Raw genomic sequence first — 20646 nt, 5'->3', positions numbered from 1 at the left:
ACTGCACATTATTAGACTTTTAAAACTCCAGGAGGTTTTTAAAAACATGAATGTCTGAACCCTATCCCGGATCAATTTAGTCACAATCACTGGGGGTGAGCTCCAGGCTTGAATTTTTATTGAATTCCCTAGGAGATTCTATTATGCATCCAGCATTGAACACACATCCCATGGATTCTCCTCACATGGGTTTGCAAGTGCATCTCTGGCACCCGGAGGACAGCAACCAACCAGCCAGTCCTGGAGCTGAGCTCCAGAGCAGATGAGTATCTACCCAGCACCTTGCCTGCCACGCTGGTCTGAATGAAGTGACCTTAAAGACTTAACAATGAACCAATGAACTATGAGCCATGAGGTAAAAAGGAAAAGGAGAAAAGACATCAATTTGAGGTAGAAATTAGCAGGGAGCGCCAAGGAGATAAACAGAGGTGGATGGGACCACCTAGGCGTGTCAGTCCCCAGATCTCTGAATCTACCTGGAATGGGGTTGATACAACCTTTCCATTGGCAAAAGTGTTGCCTGCTTCTTCCAGGATAACCGGGGCAAAGCCAGGGAGGAGAGAGTTGCCAAAAAGTAACCAGGATTTGTTTCATAAATGACAGGATTTCTGTGCATGGAGGGCTTTTCCTCCCCAAAGGATGGGTTAGGGTGGTGGATCTGGGCTGCTCTCTTTTGGGGCACAGAGTCCCCACAACTTTCTCTCACATGGTCCTGGCCCTGGCCACAGAGAAACTCCCACAAGTCAGATGCTGGAGCCTTGTTCTTTGCAATCTCTGAACAACACTGACATAGTTTCTTTGGGAAGTGGTGGTGGGAGGGTGGAGACTCACCCCAGGCCCAGCTCTCCGAAGCATCAGTACCACATTTCTTTTAGTACAGACAGCCTAATTTCAGGCTGGCCCTTCCCTAGGATTAATATGGTCACCATAGGTTTGAAAGTGTGGAAAGTGGCTCTGTGGTCTAATTAAGGTATGCGTGAATGTGGGTGGTGGGGCGGGGTGGGGGTGGGGGAGCCTGTTCAGGCTCTAGAGATTCTGGAAGCTTGGAGCAGGTAGCTTTGTTCTCCCCAGCGCCCAGCTACCTATGCGTGTGATGACTAGGGCTGTACCTCTGAAAAGCCCCACCCAGGCACTGTTCTAAGCAGGCTTTAGCTCTTAAGGCAGTCAATGAAGATTAAATCTTATATCATTTAATAAACCACTTAAAGGCCCAGTAGCTGTCCCCAGGCCCCCAGCAGAGAGGATGCTCCTGCAGCTCTGAAGCGGCTCCTCACAAGGAGCCCACCCTCGGCGCCCCCGCATCTCTGTGATGGAGTTAGGCGCTGGCTACCTGGTTCCTGTAAGAACCAGCAAATAGGGACTTCCCCAGAGTCCAGTGGCTAAGACTTCTCGCTTTCAAATGCAGCAGGCACAGGGTTCCATCCAGATCAGGGAACTGAGATCCTCCTGTGTGCCTCAACTAAGACCCAGCAGAGCAAAAAAAAAACAAACTAGTGAATAATATCAGAAGCTTCTCTGCTCTAGTGCACTCACTCATTTCTCCCTGTTTCTCTTTCCATTTTTAAGAACTTATCTCTCTGAACCCTATTTTCCCCTTCTGCAAAATAAGCCCATGAATTCCAGTCTCATTTTCTTTTCTCTGAAGGAATGGTACGGAATAGAGGTATCAGTGTATATATGCAGGAAGTATATACCCAAGACTTAAAACCATCCATTGTTATTATTCTGAGATAGTGAAACCTGAGAACTTTTCATAGGAGGTGAAAAGTTAAAAAAAAAAAAAGAAAATCTATAAGGAGACATTTCTGGGTTCTGATTAGAGTTCATGGGAAGACTTGCTACATTTTCTCTGCCCCTACACACAGCTCTGCAGCCTCAAAGGTCTACTGCCTTGGCCACCCCAGAAAGAAGAACAGGTCCTTCAGTGGGTAATTTACAAGAGCTGTCTAAGTACAGCAGCAGACAGGCTAAGGGGCCTGAGCAAATCTCACGTCCGGCTGCTGGACAAAGGACAAGGTCAAATACGGTACGTGTAACAAGTTCTGGTGTTTGAAGTTGGGTTTTGATGTACAAGGACACTATCTGGAGGGAGTCTGGACTGAGGTTTACCTTGAAACACATGCTCCATCTGAAGAGCCAGGGAACCATTGTCTTTATTCTCACTGATATTAAGAACAGTTTTTTGGATTTCTCTGATGGTCCAGGGGCTGAGTCTCCACGCTCCCAATGCAAGGGGCCCAGGTTAAATCCCTGGACAGTGAACTAGATCCCACATGCCGCAAGTAAGGACTCACATTCCGCAACAGAGACTGAAGATCCACGAGCAGCAACTAAGACTAGCACAGCCAAATAAATAAAATAAGCATTAAAAAAGGAAAGGGAAAAAAAGTGTGTGTGTGTGTGTGTGTGTTTTACCACTTGGAAACATAGTGTCTGTCTACTGGGTAGCAAAGCACAGTGGCTAAAAGCCCAGCCTTGGGAGTCAGACTGACTTGAGTCCAAATACTGGTTTGGCTCCTTTTCACTAACTACGTAATCTGGAGCAAGTAATTAGCCTCTTATGTGTCTCAGTTTTCCCATCTATAAAACAGGGATAATAATAATACCTCCCTCCTAGGCCTAGTGTGAGGATTTAGTGGATTAATAAATGTCAGGTATACAGAAGAGCATAAGAAGCTCTTTATAGTGTTAAGGTAATGAGGAGCTCCAGCAATCATTTCACTTGGGTTTTACAGGATGAACCTGATAATCTGAGGCGCCGTCAGACCCTAGGTCCTGAGTCTGCTTTGGGAACCACGGTCATCATCAAGGGGGCGCTTCTAACCCTGTGAGAAGGCACTCCCTGAACACATAGGACTGAGTCTCAGAGTGGAGAGCCTCGTCCAGCACTTCTGAACAGACCTGCGGGGGCTCAGGCTCTCTCTCCAGGATGAGTACTCGTAGCTGGCTGCCAGTGAGCACAGCTGCAAAGAGTGTCACTGTGCCCCTATTAGTGGCTTTGATCCACAGAAAACTCCATCCTCTGAAGACTCCTTGGGCTGGAATTTTTTAGAGAATGGTGTTAACACTGCGCTGTGGTGACTGAACCTGTATGGCATGGCTATTAACACAGTCAGCTAAGGATGGAGGAACAGAGATCAGCAGAAGCAGGTTGATAGACGTTTTGGTACAAACACTGAAAAGATTTGTATCTTTCGAATCTGGTCTTCCAACCTCTTAGGACTTATAGAAACACTTCAGGATGCAAAGAGTTATATCTGAGAAGCACTGGAAATTAGAGATAATTCAGCTGACCATCAAGAGGCAAATGCTTAAACCAGCTGTGGCTCATCTATACAATGGAAGACACACCACATCACAGGGTAGAGTCTAAGATATGTGACTAAGAAAATGTCTCCAAGATATGTGACTAAGAAAAAAATATACAGGACAGTCTTTATGGTGACAATCCCATTTTTCCTTTCGAAAGCAGTAATGTACATTTGAGTGTACATTTGGGGAAAGGGTGAAAGGAAGGAAAGATCTAGGGATATACACCCAACTGCGGATCAGTGGTAACCTTGGGTAGGAGTGGGGGTGAGTATATCTTTGTTACATATACTTTAAGTCTATTATAATTCATAAAACATGTAACACACATGTGCATGCACAGACAGACAGATGCAGCCAGGGCGTTTGTACCTGAGGAGCTGGCTTTGTTGCTCGTCAGCACTCTGAGGGCAGGGGACAGGACAGGGCTAGCATCCCTCAGCACAGGTCCTCGCAGATTCAACCACTGCTTCGTGGAACTCACATACTGGGGCTTCTGTGTGTACATGAGCGCCTGAGTGTTTCCCAAACTGTGCTCTAGTTGGAAGTGTTTTCCTTCTATACTAATTTTGTGGGGAGAGGCTCCCTAGGATTCAGTGTATGTTCCAAAGAGTCTGCTTCAACCCCCCAGGAGACTTTGGCCAAATTCCACCGAAAAGCAAGAACAATAGTTTGCCTCTTCGCTCCATGATGCTGTCCTGAGAATTAAACAACCTCATGGATAAAAAATGACCTTCAAACTAAAGGAAACCCAGAGGGATTGGCCTTGCTCTTCTATGCCCAGGGATGCAGAGTGTCCTGGGGGTGGGAACAGGTAACACCTGAGTCCTCCTGGGAGCATGGACCCCCTGAGTCAGCATGAAGGACACGTGGGGAGGGATCACAGGGAGGACCCTTTGAGTAAGTGGAAACAGCCCCTTTCAGGGCTGACGGTGCGGGTCTGCGTTCCCGCTACACGGCTGGCAGGCACGGGTACCCTGAGCACAGCCCTGAGCCCTGGCAGCAGCCGGTGTTCTAAGACAACTCCCCAACCCCCAAGCGGCCAGGCAGCTCGGAGCAAGTGGTGCATGGAAGGGAGAGGAGCGCGCACTGCAGTGAGGCTGCCGTGTGTGACTGCAGAAGCTCTGTGGCTGCAGAACTCGCTAGAGGACACAGCTGAGCCCTTAGAGGTCATGCCTGCTCCTGTCCAGGGTGCAGGGGAAGAAGCCCATGCCTACCCCTCTTCCATGGTCAGGCAGAGTGGCTGCCTCCCACAGCCCACCCTGAAACTCAGTTCCCGTTTTCAGCTGCCCCCCGCCTTGCACTGAAATTCCAACTGAGCCTTTGATTCTGTGCAGAGACTGCAGAGGCCAGTCTGATTGTGCACAGGTCAGATGAATTATCCTCCCACCCACTGATCAACTTTCACTCACCCTGGCTGTCCCTCCATGGAGGGACTGCCCGTGAGTCACAGGCAGGTGGCAGGCAAGGCTCCATTCACTCACAGCCTCACAGACAAAGAGCTGGAGCAGGGCGGGGACGGAGGCCAGACCCACAGGGCTGCTGTCCTTTCTTCTGCTGCCAAAGAAGGAGGGTGGTGAAAGGGGACAGGGCTCACTGCTTCCATAGGACGGAGGGAAAAAAAAAAAACTGTGGTTGGGTATGAATTCCCTCTGCCTCAATGTATTTCCCATTTTACAGCTTTCATCACCTTGGGCTCAAAGTACTTTCCAAAAACAAGCTGAAAGAGACTTCGCCTTCCAATGCAGGGGGTGCGGGTTTGATCCCTGGTCAGGGAACTAAGATCCCACATGCCTCCTGGCCAAAAAACCAAAACAGAAAGCAGAAGTAATATTGAACAAATTCAATAAACACTTTAAAATGGCCCGCATTTAAAGGGAAAAAAAGGAATCTTAAAAAACACCAAAAACATGCTGAAGGGGCTTCAGGTGGAAATAGGTCTGTGGCTGCCCCTACCTCACTCAAAGTGGTCCCCAGGCTGTGTGTCCCACACCCTTTCCCTCCATTTCCAGTGGGCTCACACCACCCCTCCTCTTTCACCTCTCTCCTCTCCCACCTTGGACCCTGGCAGTCGCCACTTCCTCTGCCTGGACTGCTCTTCCCCCAAGTATCTTTGTCTGCTCCTTCACCTCCTTCTGATCTTTACTCAAATATCAGCTTCTCAGGGAGGCCTTCTCTGGACAACTTCTCCAAACTTACAGCTCTCAGCCAATACGCAGCCCAATTCCTGACCTCATTTTTCCCTATAGCACTTATCGCCATTTGATGTTCTATTCTTTATCTTATTTCTTGTCTGGCTCCTTTTGCTATAGTGTCAGCTCTCCCTGAAGGTCAGGGTTTTGCTTGCTCTGTGTTCTCAGTGCCTGGTACAGCATCTGGCACATAATAGGTGCTCAACAAACTGTTATCATTGTGATTTGCTTTCCTACCCAGCATCCCTGGTTGGCCGTTATCTGGGGATGGATTGGCAGAGTCATAGGAAAGTGAAGAAATGGAAAAGAGAGGTAAAGAAAGAACAAGAATATGAAAATATGGGAAAGTATGTGTTTGGAGAGATGATACGGAGCAAAGTGCAAGTTAGGAGATTTCTGATTAAATAACAGAGGGTGGGGACGTCCCTGGTGGTCTAGTGGTAAGACTCCACACTCCCAATGCAGGGTGCGATCCTTGGTTGGGGAACTAAAGATCCCCCATGCCACACAGTGCAGCATAAATGAATGAATGAATAGATAAATAAATAAATAACAGAGGATGTGTAAAAGGGCAGGTATGTGCTAAGGAGGAAGGACAGCATACCAGAGAGGGAAGCTATCCAGAATGTCCAAGAAGTCTAACCTGATGAAGCAGTCGATGCTTGGGCAGAGTGCCTGGGTTTGGCTGCAGTCACAGCTTTCGGTCTCTTGCTGGTCTTTTGCCACAGTCCCATCCTCTGGAGATCAAGGGAGCTGTGCCAGTGGGCCTGGAAGCGGAAGAAGAAGTAGGGAAGGGAAGGGGGTGCAAGTAAAAGACCCATGAGTGACACAGGGGAGCTTGGGGCAGACCACTATGCAGTGGAGGAAGTGGAGGTGAGAGGCCAGGAGAGCTTCAGTGGCAGAGATGGAGGGAGGAGCCTGGAGGAGCAGCAGGAGAAGATGGCCCCAGAAGGAGGAGAGATGGGCAGAGGTGGAGGCAAGTGGAGGGACACAGCTGTGACACAGAAGCAGACACACCTTATAGGCCTATGCAGGGAACTGTCACCACTGCTCCTGCCATCTGCCCCTGGAGTTCTATACCTTTTTCTTTTTTAAGTTATGTGTTTTTATTATCCTAAAGCTCTAAATTCTCATGCTCTTTCTCAAGGATGGAGATGTATAGAGATATATATATCTATATAATATCTACATAGATAAACATAGGAGATTATAATTTGGAAACTTTTCATGTTTAAGGTGTTTAGGAGGGTAACATTAAGGTATTAAATCCCCTTGAGTTTGGGATTCCCGGGTGGTGCTAATGGTAAAGAATCCACCTGCTAATGCAGAGATGCAAGAGACATGGGTTTAATCCTCGGGCTGGGAAGATCCCCTGGAGTAGGAAATGGCACCCCACTGCATTTTCTTTCCTAGAAAATTCCATGGGCAGAGGAGCCTGGCAGGCTACAGTCCAGGGGGCCACAAATAGTCAGACACAACTGAGCAACTAGGCACACACAATGACCCTTTGAGTTTGGTAACAAGGACAGAAAAAGTTACTTTCTGAAATTGAATCCACCAAAATCAATAAAGAACAGATGCTTTTAGCCAGTTGCCAAATAATTCAAATTAATAGGCAACTTCTAATGGAGATAAAGGGACCAGGATGCTCTGTGAGGCACTCCCTCTATGGGTGTTTAGACTGGAGTTTCTCATTCTAATCAAGTTGATCCAAGAGGGTATGTCCTAAGAATTGCAATGCATTTAAAACAAAGCTGTAAATTAAACCAACGGTTTGACACATCTGATTGTCTTAAGAGGGTGGTATGGAGTTTAGTTAGAGGAAGGCCAAAAAATAAAAACTTCCAGTGTCTATCCAACTGGTCCACAGGAGATTCTTCTCTGATCTGAAAGTGCAATCCTGATGTTCTAGACATCTTTGATCTGGAGAATGGAATAATCTCGATACCCTAGCTGAATGGAAATATTCCTTAAAAACACCTGATTGCCTATGTTCTAATTCACTGCTCACCACAAAGGTTCTAAGCTAAGGACCATGTCTGTAATTTGGCCAGATGGAAATAGTCTGAGGTAAACCGGCAAATGGACCTGCTTGCAGACAGATCCTTCAGTCACTTGAGAGTTTTGGGAAACTGTGTTTTGCTTCTGCTGTGCCTGGTCACCAGAAAGCGGGGATAAAACTCCAACAAAACTCATCCCTGAGGACTGGTTAAAGACTCTGGGTTAGCCTCACCAAGGTGTTGATGACAGAGAGGGTTTGTCTGAAGCAGTCATCCAGTTTCTCCTTTTTGTCTTCTCTTTTAACTGTAATCAAAATTCAGAGGTCGAAATATGTAAATTGGTATAAAGACATCCATAGCACTACATGTGAAATTACTTCAGCAAACATGGCATCAGGTCACCAATAAACAGTACACTTCCAAAAGGCATTTAGCATGAACACGCTGTCTAAACATTCCTTAATCTAAAGGAGCATAAGACTGAAGGCAGGATATAAACTTTCATCTATGATGTTCATGGTTCTTTTCTGCTATTATCAGGGCAACTCTATGCAAATATTAGCAGAGGAAGTGAAAGAAAATGGTCTGGGAGGGCAAACACAGTGCTTACCCTTCTTCTCTGGAAGATTCAACCAGTTTGATTCTTTTTTCTGGAGATTGAATCCTCAGTGCTACAGCTTTTCATCTCAATAGCAGAGGACCAGATTCAGACCTGTTATTCTTTCCAGTTGAGATTATTTTATTCCATTTCTGCACATTTTGATAACAAATTCCTTTCCCTCCCTACCACCAGCTGTATCTCCATCCTCTGAAATGCCACCTGAGCAGCCAAGGATGACTAGCCCTGGCTGTTCCTCATTATAAAAGGACTATCACCAGGGAAGAATATCAGATATGTGATAGGTGAGTGGTCAAGTCTATACTCAAGTCGTAAAAGAATGGTTAGTTAACCAAATTCCATCGGTTGTGTTAAAAATATACTTCCATCAGGTAGATGTCCTTCTCTGAATGCTACGGGACAGTGAAAAATGTTCAGATCAATGAAACCTGTAATATCTTCTATTGGTACACACTTTAGGCTGAATGCAGTGTGACTAAACAGATGACACAGGAAGGTCCGCATGAAGACACACGTGACCAGAGACAGAAAGCCACCTCCAGGGGCAGCCATGCTGCCAGCTCCAAAGGGGCAGTGGGGCCACCTGCTGGAAGGCCTGGACACTGCTCAGGCTGCTTGGTCCCTCTGCCTCCTCCGAGTCCTTCGAGGCTGGTCTATGGCAAGACCGTGATCTTTTTCTCTAGCTTCTGTGGAGGAAACAGGAAGTTTCTCATGATCTCATCCAGCTCTTCCAGGGCCAGCTGGGCATGAAGCCTGGCCACGTCATCGGGCTCCAAATACAGCACGTGCTTCAGCAGGTGGTAGAGATCCTTGAGGACATCCCTCAGCACCTGGACGAGAAAGACAGAGTCAAGGCCATCTGTCTACTGTGCCAAATTTTCCCTGAGTGACCTAACTGCCGTCTCCTATCTGAGGCGTTCTGGGAGGAAACCCACAGGGTCCTTTAAGAAGATAAAAAGTGGTCCTCTCAGGTGGGAGATGGGAGTGGGGCAGCTGTATTGAGATAGGCTTCCCTTTGGGTTTCTCACACACTCTTGACCCCTTACCACACTGGCCTTTGTGGTTGCTACTCCCTTTTAGCTACTGACCCAAGTAGAGATCCCAGACCCCTTCCTTCAGTCCCAAAGCATGGCACCAACCTCAGGACCACAGGCAGGCAGTACTGCCCGATGCAGGTGCTGTTAGCATCCTCCCCCACCAACTCCCACAAAGCCCTTTGTGACACCCACAGAACTGGCATCTAGCTTATGAAACCCAGGGGGCTATTCTTTGGCAACCATGCTTTTTCTTGCCACTCCTTTAAAAATTTTCCACTAGTTTCATTCTGGTGCAGTTCTCTCAGCCACTCTGTAACTTTTTTTCAACTCCAACTCTGCCAGGGGAAACAAGATAGGACTCCATAAACACAGACCCATTTCTTCTTGTCCAATACTCTGACCTGATGGTCTCATATGGAACTGGGAAGGTGCCAAAGAACAAAGCACCTCCTCCTAGGAGCTTCTAATTTTGTACCAATTCCTCCTGGCTTGGAAGTCAGAACTTCTAGCAAGAAATGGGTTCTTCTAGCAAGAGAGCAGGGAAACTCAGTATAAGGGGACTTAGGGATCATTTGGGCAGATGAAGGACTGAAGAGTCCAGGTCACAGTGGATCACATATCTTGCCTGCAGCTACTTGCAAAGTTACTTCTGGTCTAGGACTCTTTGCCTCAAATGCTACATTTTTTGGTTCAGGTACTGTACTAGATATTTTCTTTATATTATCTAATTTTTATGCCAGTCGTATAAAGGGAAATTATTAACCCCACTTTACAGATAAAGAAACAGAGTCGATTAGAGAGTTAAGTAAACTTCCAACATCATTTGGCTAAAGAAAGGAGGAGCCAGTTTTTAAACTTTCAGAGTCTGTGTTTCTTACCTGTTTATTTTTATTGAAGAGGTAATACAGTATAAAGACCATATTAAAAAATAAGTCTCTCTTCTACCAAGACTCCTAATTTCTCTTCTCAGAGGATATCATTCTTAATTGTGTGTGTGTGTGTGTGTGTGTGTGTGTGTATCTGCCTTTTTTTCCCTTCCCCTTTTTAAAGCACAGAATTATATGCTACACTGCTAAGTACCATGATTCCCACTCCACCAAACGTATTTTGAAGATCTTTTCCTATTACAAAAATTACTGCAATAAACATTCTGCTACCTAATCTTTGCAGACATGCACAAGTGTATCTGCAGGACAAATATCCAGAAATGGAATTCCAAGGTCAAAGGGTAATGTGCAGTAAAAATCTTGATAGCTGGCCAGAGAGGTTGTAATAATTTATATTTTTACCTATCACTTTGAAAACTCCTATTTCCCCATATTCTCATAAGTACTGCAAACTCTTTGCTAATTATTAATGGCAAAATAGGACCTTGCTGTTTTAAATTTGCATCTTTCTAATACATAAAAAAAGAAATAGGAGAATGGAGAAATTCTTTCATTCTTTCGCTTCTATGGCTTTCCAGAAAAATCATGTAATAAATATATATATAATAGCTTATATACAATAGACACAGATTATCTCTGCAAAATACTGGTTGCCTCCGGCAAGGGAAACTGGAGAGAGATGCGGGGGATTATATACCCTTTTGTGCCAGTTTAATATTGTATTTTATGAATATATAATCTATTAAAAATAAATATGCCTTTTTTGAACTCAATTAACTGCTAGACAAAGATTTTCCTAAGGCCACTTACTAGGTAAAGGAGACACAGAACCTGCTTTTAAAAGCTTACCCTCTGGTGGTGAGTCTGCTTACCTTCTGGAGGTAAACGAAGGCAATACAGAACAGAACATGGAAAGTTCCTGAGAGCAGAAAGTATGTGAAAAGAGGTTCGAGGAAACAGAGGTCACATTTTAGGAACAGGAAGTGAATTGGAAATGGTGAACAAAAATGATGGGAAATGGTTAATTCAGTGGGTAGTGAGTACATTTATATCTACGATGTAGTTAAATTTAGCAATTTTGGGGGTGGATCTGGCCCCCATGGCCCCCTGAACGTTCTACACAAGTACACTAAGCATGTAGCATCACACATCTTGAACTTGCTAAAGAACAGAAGATGAGGGACTTCCCTGGTGGTCCAATGGTAAGACTCCATGCTTCCAACGCAGCGAGCCTGAGTTCAATCCCTGGTCAGGGGATTATGCTCCAGCTAAGCTCCCTTATGCTCCAAATAAGCTCCAAATATGCTCCAAATAAGCTCCCTTATGCTCCAACTAAGAGTTTGCATGCCTCAACTAAAGATCCCACATACTGCAACTAAAAAAAAAAAGATTCCTTACACTGCAACTGAGGATCTGGGGCAGTCAAATAAATAAATTAATAGGAAGAAAAAAAAAAGAATAAAGACAGAGCCCTTCCCATCATTTGATATTCTCGAACAGCATGGGCACTGGGGAGTGGAAGGAGCTAGGTAGGGGTTGGGGGACACAAAACCAGCTCCCCCGGCCACCTGCTGGTCTCCCTCTTGTCCCTGGGTTCCAGCTGTGTAGGCCTTTTTCTTTCCTTGTCTGAGCAAAGCCCCTCCCCAGCTCAAGGCCTTTGCTTATGTTGTTCCCTCAGCCTGGGAGACCACTTTTGCTCTCTCTTCACCTACAAGTCCTCCTCACCCTCAGCCTGAAATGCCATATCCTAGCTCCCACCTAGCTAAGCCTTTTAGAGTTGTGTCTGTAGCCTCTCTCACAATTGCAATTTACTCACTGTGTAACTAAAAATATATTTTCCTCACTAGCTCACACTACTGATGCTGATGCCATGTCTTGCCTTGTACACTCTGGTGTAGTCTCAATGCCTCATAGAGTGACTGGCACATGGCAAGTATCTAAAAAATATTTATAAGTGAGAGAAGGCACACATGCATGCTATTCCTGGCTAGTCTGTCACTTGGTAAAAGTTAAAAATTCTAAGAACATTCATTGAAACAGTGTCATGAAACCAGGCCTGATTCACAGGTGTGTGACCTGTGCAGCCACACAGGGTCCCATGATCAAGAGGGCCCCATGCTTGGTTTAATGGTCTGCTGCTGCAACGTGACACTTAATAACTGCATCTTTGAGCTTGTATTTTATAAGTGAAGTTCAAGAGGACACAGGAATCTGACGGTGTGCAGAGGAGACCTGCCCCATACGTGTTTCCCCCATTCCTGCCGGTGCCCCATGAGCTCTGCTCTGATGCACCTACATGAAGGAGTTCAGCTAGTCCTGAAGTCTCTACCAGGGGAGGGTGTCTGTTACATTCATGACTGAAAAGTGAAGGCACTGAAAGCCTGGAGAGGCCACACTTCTGTGGAAACTACCACTTGCTTCAAACACAGTAAGCAGGCGACGACTTTCTAAGAAACATGGATGAGGAAGGAACCCATCATATCCTCTGCATGAATTTCCCGTGTTAGCCAGCCATTTATGCTGAAAATGATGACAGAGAAGGAAACAGGACAGCCCACAGTTCTTGTTCTTTCACCTTTTTCTTATCCATCAGTAAACTGAAGATAAAGGGTGTTGGTAAGATAAGCATGTATCAAGATGTGAAATAAAAACAGTTAATTTTGTGCAGACTTTCCACTGTTCTGCTCGGAAGGAAATACATATGCATGCACCAGCTACAGAATACAAATTGTATAATTGTGGTGATCCCACATTTAAGTTAAATATGTGTGGGTTTAAATGAGTTAAACATCTGAAATTGGCATCACACAATATAAAGATGATCAGTAAAAATAAATGCTAATGGTCTAACACATAAAAGGTTCTCAACTTAGAACAGTGTTAACAGCAAATAATAAACCCCTTGACAAGTCAAATGACAGAGAGACTGTGGAAGAAAGGAAAACAACTTGATATTTAAAAACCCTGAACAGTACTTTCTCCTTGTTTTTTTTTTCACAAGTGACCCTGCATTTTCATTTTGCACCGGGCCCCACATACTATGCACTTGGCCCTACAGACAACTCTCTCTGCTCCTTGCCCGATATCTCAGCATTAAATGCCTGAATCCTACAGGCAAAGTCCACAAAGATGCCACCCCACCTCTGCCATGCGGTTGTCTCCTGACGTTCTCTGGAGCTGCTGGGTCATGACGCGTAGGTGTCTGACTCTGGAACTATCACCTGCTGCCCTTTCATAACCTAGCTTTCTCCTTCCCCAAGGCTGCCAGTGTGAAAAGGAGAAACGATTCTGGAAAGAGGATTACTCCCCACAGGGACTGCCTCATGCTTACTCACTCATTCAATAATCGTTATTGAGGGCCTACTTCGTGTCTAGGCAGTGTGCTGGTGATAAAAGGTGAATAATGTACAAGCCCTACCCTCCGGCAGCTATAGCCCAGCAGGGAGGCAGACACGCACACCAGTGTGAGCCTCAATCTAAGAGATAAGTGTACGTGATTCCACAGAAGCAAAGGAAGTTATTTCTGCCTATGGAGGTGAGGAGGAACATTTCCCTGCCATGCGAAAAGGCCTTCGCTCTGACTTTTATTTGTAGCCAATGGGTGGCACCACAGAGTGGCCAGGGGAAGTTTTACTGTCTGCCCCCCTCACCCTCAAACCACCTCAAATAAATGCAGAGTCTAAGCAGACAAGCATGCCTGTTTGTGAATAAAATTTAAAGACAAATCTCCCGACACTCTCTTCAATGGATTATAGCCCAGTGTCTCTTATACAGAGATTCTAGTGCTCCCATTGTTTATTATAAGGTCGTCTCTTTTTCTTCTTCTTTCACCTAGCCAGAAACACCTTAGAGATTTTTTGCTAGAGCCTCCTAATGGGAGATTTGGACTGACATATATACACCACCACGTGTAAAACAGAGAGCTAGTGGGAAGCTGTGGTATACGGCACAGGGAGCTCAGCTCACTGCTGTCATGACCCAGAGGGGTGGGATGGGGAGAGTGGGAGGGAAGTCCAAGAGGGAGGGCATATACATATGCACATGGATGACTTACTTCACTGCACAGGAGAAAACTAAAACAACACTGTAAAGCAACTGTATTCCAATTTTAAAAACGGAAGACAAGAACAAAGTAAGATGAGCTTTTCTTTGTTAAAAAGGAGAGTTCTGAGGCATTCTGGTTGCTAAGGTGCTTTTTCTTTCCCGGTGTGCGTAGGAATTTTTTCCTGGCACTGCTGTGTCCTTAAAACAATAATGCTTCTGCAAACACCACTTCATACTTCAGGGGTGCTGAGTCCCTTGTTATCAGTTACCGGATCTCCTTTTTTAGGTAACTGAGTGTTAGGAAAAAGACTCCTTAATTAATGGGTCTGTCTTAGCAACTCACCCTGAGACTTCTCCCCAGTCCCTATAGAGCTGAGGATCCCACACATTATAGGACTTCCTCTGGACTCCCCGAGGATCAAAGCTTTCCGCCAGCCAGGGATTGTCACCAAATCCCATGGATCAGGGGCTGAATACAAGGAGAGTTCAAAGGTAAAGTTACTCACAGGAGCCTCTGTGGTGGGCAGGATATAGGCAATCCCACAGAGGAAACCTCTCATTAAGAGTTCAACACACCTGCTCTTCATCCCCCCAAGCAGCAAGGCCCTAGGACTCTAAGGAGAGGTGGTGGAGGGTGCGAGGGGGGTGGGCCAGGGATGGCTTCAAGAAGTACCCAGATTCCTAGTCTAAAAGCTCTTTGGAAACGGATGGGGTTCAGGTGCTTTTAAGAAAAGAATTTAGAGTGTGGGTGCAACACACACACTTCCTCTCCTCCCCCTCCACTCTCGCCTTCCAGGGGCCGGTTCCCTGGAGCGCACAAAGCGGACGCTTCAGGAACACAGGAAGCCTTCAGGTTAGACATGGCTTAGAAAAGCCAGATGAGGCACGACCCACCGAAAAGGGACTGTGTGAGCAAAAGGCTGCCTTGGGCGCACAGGTGCCTTTTCAATGGAAAACCAGGAAAACTGTTTGCCTCTTTCAATGAGCTTGACCCCAAACACGCCCAGAGTGGTGGTTGTATCTCTGTGTTAAGATCAAAAGAAGAAATACATGGCGAATAGCTCTCTTCAGTGTAATTCCCAAGCTTATTTATATATTTGATTATAAAAACAATATAACCACAACCCAGAATATCTGGGAAACAGGAAGGAAAAAAAGGTCTCTAGTCAAACTACCTAACATAAACTCCATGAGTAAATACATTTAACAATTAGTATTCATTTACATTTTAAAATTATTTTAAAAGTCACCCTTCCAGGTGATTTTACAAATGAAACTAAAGGAAGTGAAACCGCTATTCTTTTGTATTATTATGTGAGATCAATAAGACATACAAATGGCCATAGATGAGACATTAACAGAAATAAGAATTTCAGAAAGCATGATCTAGAGGAGGACTTTCCACCTACATTTTTGTAATATTTAAGGCAAAAATGGATTACTAAATATGAAAGGATTAAAAAGTTAAACACTATCACACACTAACTGTATTTAGAAATTCAGTCTTCTATAGAGCTAGAAGAATTGTGATTCCTTTTGTGGTTAAGAAATAAGTGCTGGGCACAAAGGCAAAAGCAGAGAAAGAACAGGGAAGTCAGATATTGAAATAAAAGGCAGGAGTTGACATGAGAAACAAGTGAACTGGAGTTGGTGGCTGGATACTGACCTGGCAGACAGAAAAATTCTCTGACTGGGGCCCAGAAGAGGAGGAAACCCCAGGATCCAACTAGTTCTGTTTAAAGACAGGCTGAAATAAGCATCAGGTGTGGCATGAGGAAGTCTGGTCAACCTTTGAGAATCCTCATCTTGACCCCTGTGCTTCCATGTTAAAACCAACGTATGGGGACTTCCTTGCTGTCCAGTGACTAAGACTGCATGCTCCCAATGCAGGGGGCCCAGGGTCGACCGCTGGTGAAGGAACCAGAACCCACTTGCCACAATTAAGGGTTTGAATGCCACAACTAAAGATTCTGCATGCCAAAACTAAGATTAAAGATCCCACATGATGCAATTTGGCCTGGTGGGGCCAAATAAATTAAAACCAAAACCAATGTCAGCCTAATGTCTGAGGGAAGTGAGTGAGATCAGAAGAGACTAGTTATGGGGCACAGTCAAGCATCAACAACAGAGCACAAGCTGGCCAACGTTTCCCGAACTGTGTGCAGGAGACTGAGGTCAGCCAGCTGGGTGCTGAGGGCCGGCTCCAACCCTCAGGAGCTCACCACTGTCTGGGGGAGACAGACGTGCAGAGTCGAACCTAATGGTCTGCTGGCAGGTGGACTGGGTGAAGTGAATACTGGCACCACAATTAGCAGCTGGGGAATCCTGAGCAAACCACTTGGGCTTTTGGAACACCAAAGATTTCCTCTCGGGATGGGAATAACACTGCCTCTTTTTAAAGCTGCTGTGAGAATGACTATCTGTAATGATCCAAGCGCAAGGATTTGCATGTGGTGGCGGCTGCACAGGTGGCAGTAATGCTGTGATCTCGGGACTTCCCTGCTGATGTGACTAAGACTCTGAGCTCCCAATGCAGGTGGCCCAGGTTCCATCCACAGTCAGGGAACTAGATCCCGCTTGCCGCAACTAAAGTTTCTGCATGTTGCAACGAAGACTGAAGATCCTACGTGCTGTCCAACTAAGACCAGGTGCAGCCAAATAAATTTTAAAAAATACTGCGACCTCTCTGAGGCCAGACTGTGTCCATCTTACTACTCTTGCATCACTGAGACTGCAAGCAGAGCCTGGCAGGTAATAATCTTTAACGAGCATAAGGGTGAATGAACATGTGATAACAACAACTAATCTCCACATAGTATCTATTATGTGCCAAATGTGGTTCCAGGCAATTTATCTCTAGTAACTCACTGAATCCTCACAACACCATGAGAGAGGTACTATTATCTCCAATTTGTCCACAGAGCTGGTGACAGCAGGAGGCAGGATTCACACCCTGGGTGTCTGGATCTGAGTCAATGCTCTTTATTAACCACTAGATTATCCTGCCTCTCCAAGTGGTTATTTCACTACTATGGAGTGGGGAACATAAGCACATATATTGCCCACCTTACAAGTTTACTGAGAGAGCAAAAGAGATAATGCAGCTGAGGGCACTTTGCTATCACAGTGTGGTGATCAATAATTCAAAATATCAGTGGTACTATTACTCTGACATTGAGGTAATTGGATTTACCACCCAGGGGCTAAGAAAATAAGGGGAAAGGCTCAGCTCTGAAGATGAAAAATAGAGAGCAGGAGCCAAAGAAGGAGCTGAATACATGGAGGAGAGTCCGGACACAAGGGGAGGGCGGTAAGAGAGGGGAAACGGGTCTGGTGCAGTCTGAGCACGGGATCGGGGCCAGCCTCAGGCTCTGGCGGTCGGGAACACGTGCGCACCCTGCACAGAGCTTAGAGTACCAGCAAGGGCTCTTCCGGTCAAGCAGAGAGCGCCCAGCTCTGAGGCCTCCCTCGGATAATGGGCAGGAAACAAAATAAAGTGGGGAAGCGGTACGGAGGCAGACAATCTGAACCTCACTGAGGAAGTTCGGTCCAAAGAAGGATAAATGCTTTACTGATAAAACCTAAAACTTCACTTTGATGGCTCTATGAAAAAGAAATCAGGCCCAATTCAAATAGAAAGACCTGGCTTTTGAGACACTTCATTGAAAAGCGCTGGGTGGGTCAGCAGAGAAAGACAAGATTACTAATGGCTGAGAGATTCCTATTTGTGCCTGACAGATCATCTCAAACATGAAGTTCAGGGCGGCATTCTTATTAATGCTGGAGGTTACTGAGCTTTTCAAAACCTTTTATTCTTAAAGTATTTTTCTCTGATAGGCCTAGAGATAAATGGCATTTTTATCCTTTCTGGGTTGTGTCTGGCTATTAAATAAAAAGGGCATCTCAAGTGCAAGGTGGAAATGGTGGGAAGGGGGTGAGGGGGTATCAGGTGTGATTTTCATTGAAAAATAAGGGGAAATTTGTAACTAGTGATGTGCTCAAAACGCTACAGGGATGCAGACAGGCTGGGCAGTTGAGGGGCAAAGACTAAGACGGGCTTTACGGTGAACCCCTGGGAGAGGTAACAGTTCAGGGATCCTAAACAAAAAGTAGGCACTGGGGCTGTTCACTCGCTGTGGCAGGGACTGGAGCAGCCGCCGCCGTGGCGCTAGGAGCAGCGGTGGCAGCATCTCTCAGCATGTCTTTAAATAGCAACCTGAGGAAGGCAGCAGTTTTCCTACGTCCCCACAGGCACGGAAATAGAACAAAGAAGGCAGGAAAAAATGGCCGGAGGATGTGCAGAGGCAGCAGGCTGCTGCTCACAGGAGAGGAGATGGGGCGCTTTGTCTGTGGAAGGGGATTAATATCCCAGCTTTCAAACTGTACTCAATTACTGCATCTGGGGGAAAGGGGCTTCATTTTCCTTGGCCCTCGAAGCTTCCCATGCAGACACCCTGCCGAGGGAGCACCAGCCTGCTCCCTTTCTACACTCATGCCTCCCACGTGGGATTAGACAGCGCCTGTGAAGGCTCACTACTACCGTTCGTTGAGTGTTTACCAGCTTCAGTCACTGTTGAGCCATTCATGCGCATTATCTCATTCAATCCTATGAGGTAGGTGTTATGAGGCCCAGTTGACAAAATAGCGAAAGAGGATGTAGAGAGGTTTAGTGATTTGCTCAAGGACACGGCTAGAATTCAAACCTGCATCCATCAGGCCTCACTACAAACCCTGCTCTTACCAGGAAATCCAACACACAGGCGGATGCTCTGGAGAGAATCTGACCTTTTCCCTGCACTTTCAAAGTAGCTGATTTGGATGAGGCCTGGCTAGGGAGGAGGAGGAACAGCAGCTGGGTTCCTGGCTGACCGCAGGCGGTAGGCTTCCTCTGGGGCACTGCTTAGCTTGGGGCATCTCACAGCACCCCAGGCTCCTGTGGCTCACACAGCCTCATGTCCAGCTTGACGGGCCATCAGGGAAGTGCAGGCCACTCTCCTTAAGGCAGCAGTCCTCAACCATTTTGGCACCAGGGACCAGCTTCGTGGAAGACAGTTTTTCCATGGACTGGGGTGTTGGGGGATGGTTTCAGGATGATTCAAGTGCACTACATTTACTGTCCATTTTATTTCTATTATTACTACAGCAGCTCCACCTCAGATCATCAGGCATTAGATTCTGGAGGTTGGGAACCCCTACTTAGAGGGTCTGCCTAGTGGGATTCAGGCTTCCTAGATGGCTCAGAGGTAAAGAATCCATCTGTCAATGCAGAAGATGTGGGTTCAATCCCCGGGTTGGGAAATCCCTTGGAGGAGGAAATGGCAACCCACTCCAGTATTCTTGCCTGGAAAATTCCAAGGATAGAGGAGCCTGGTGGGCTACAGTCCATGGGGTAGCAAAGAGTCAGACACGACTGGGGGACTGAGCACGCATGCACACACACTAGTGGAATTCAGCACTCTGTGCAAGATGCCTCAGGAAGAAAAGGTTAGAGAGTTACACCAAAAGGCCAGAGGAAACCACAGTCACTGAAGTCCTGGCAGGGTTGGTAGTATGTGTTCATATATACACGGCATGGACTAGAGCAGAAAAAGCAACCTGCCCACCAATGCTTAAGTATTGCTACACAGCCCAGACTCTGCCTCTGAGCAACACCACCATTCTAACAGTGATTCTCTACCTCTGCTGCAGATTACAATCCCCTGGAGAACTATTAAAATGTGTGGACCCCCACTTCACACCTAAGAATCAGAATATTAGGGGTATGAGGTTAAAGGCGTAAAAGAATTTTTTTTTTTTTTATTTCTTTTTATGCTCTCCAGGTGACTCTAACGAGCGGCCAGGATATAGCAATGCAACATGTGAGGCAAAAATACTGGGTGTTGCTGTTTTTGTTGTTTAGTCACTAAGTCATGTCCAACTTCTTTGTAACCCCAAGGAGCAGGCTGCCAGGTTCCTTTATCCACGGGATTTCCCAGGCACCCCATGAAATTTTCCCAGGCGTGGGTTGCTATTTCCGTAGGAGACATGTCATGGTTTCCAAAGAAGGCTCACTATGACAATTTGGCCATGAAAAATCTAAGTGCCAAGAGCAAGGGTGATGTGATTAAGACATGACCTGTTGTACTTTATAGAATTTTCTTAACTATCAATTACTAGATTTTGCATTTTCTAGCGAGGGGACTGGGTCAAAAACATTTCGATCCACAAATTAATACTGCATCTTTTTTTCCTGGAATATTTAAAAAACTTGTTCTTAAACATGTACATTGGAATACAATTCTTTTTTATTTTTTGAGTGCAACTCTGAAGACAGAGAACGTTACAGGCTCCCCAAAAATGCATGCAGCTGCCTCCATTACTAGATTAGCTGTAATTATGGCAAAAAACCTCTGCTCAGATGGGAGAAATTAAGGAAAATACATATGCTACAATTTTGACAGCAACGTACACACACATACACACACTTGTGTGTGTGAGTGTGTGAAGCCAAGTTTTGAAATGCAGCCAGTTCTGGTTGCTTGTCAGTATTCTTTCTGTCACTGTGCCTCAGGACTCCTC

The 20646-nt window shown here is 45.8% G+C and overlaps 1 protein-coding gene across 1 annotated transcript in view; it reads right to left on the bottom strand.

The window, feature by feature from the left end:
- Nucleotides 1-7855: 7855 nt before the first annotated feature.
- The window catches only part of TANGO6 (transport and golgi organization 6 homolog), a 180859-nt gene continuing 168068 nt past the window's right edge, over nucleotides 7856-20646 (bottom strand). Inside the window, exon 19 of the mRNA XM_065919341.1 lies at nucleotides 7856-8950. Coding sequence (XP_065775413.1) covers nucleotides 8774-8950 — 177 coding nt within the window. The 3' untranslated portion in view covers nucleotides 7856-8773. The remainder of the gene's footprint in view (nucleotides 8951-20646) is intronic.

This window comes from Muntiacus reevesi, chromosome 2 (genome assembly GCF_963930625.1).
Source record: "Muntiacus reevesi chromosome 2, mMunRee1.1, whole genome shotgun sequence".
Classification (NCBI taxonomy): Eukaryota; Metazoa; Chordata; class Mammalia; order Artiodactyla; family Cervidae; genus Muntiacus; species Muntiacus reevesi.
The sequence above is the reverse complement of the archived record's forward strand: the minus strand, read 5'-3'. Positions and strand labels throughout refer to the sequence as shown.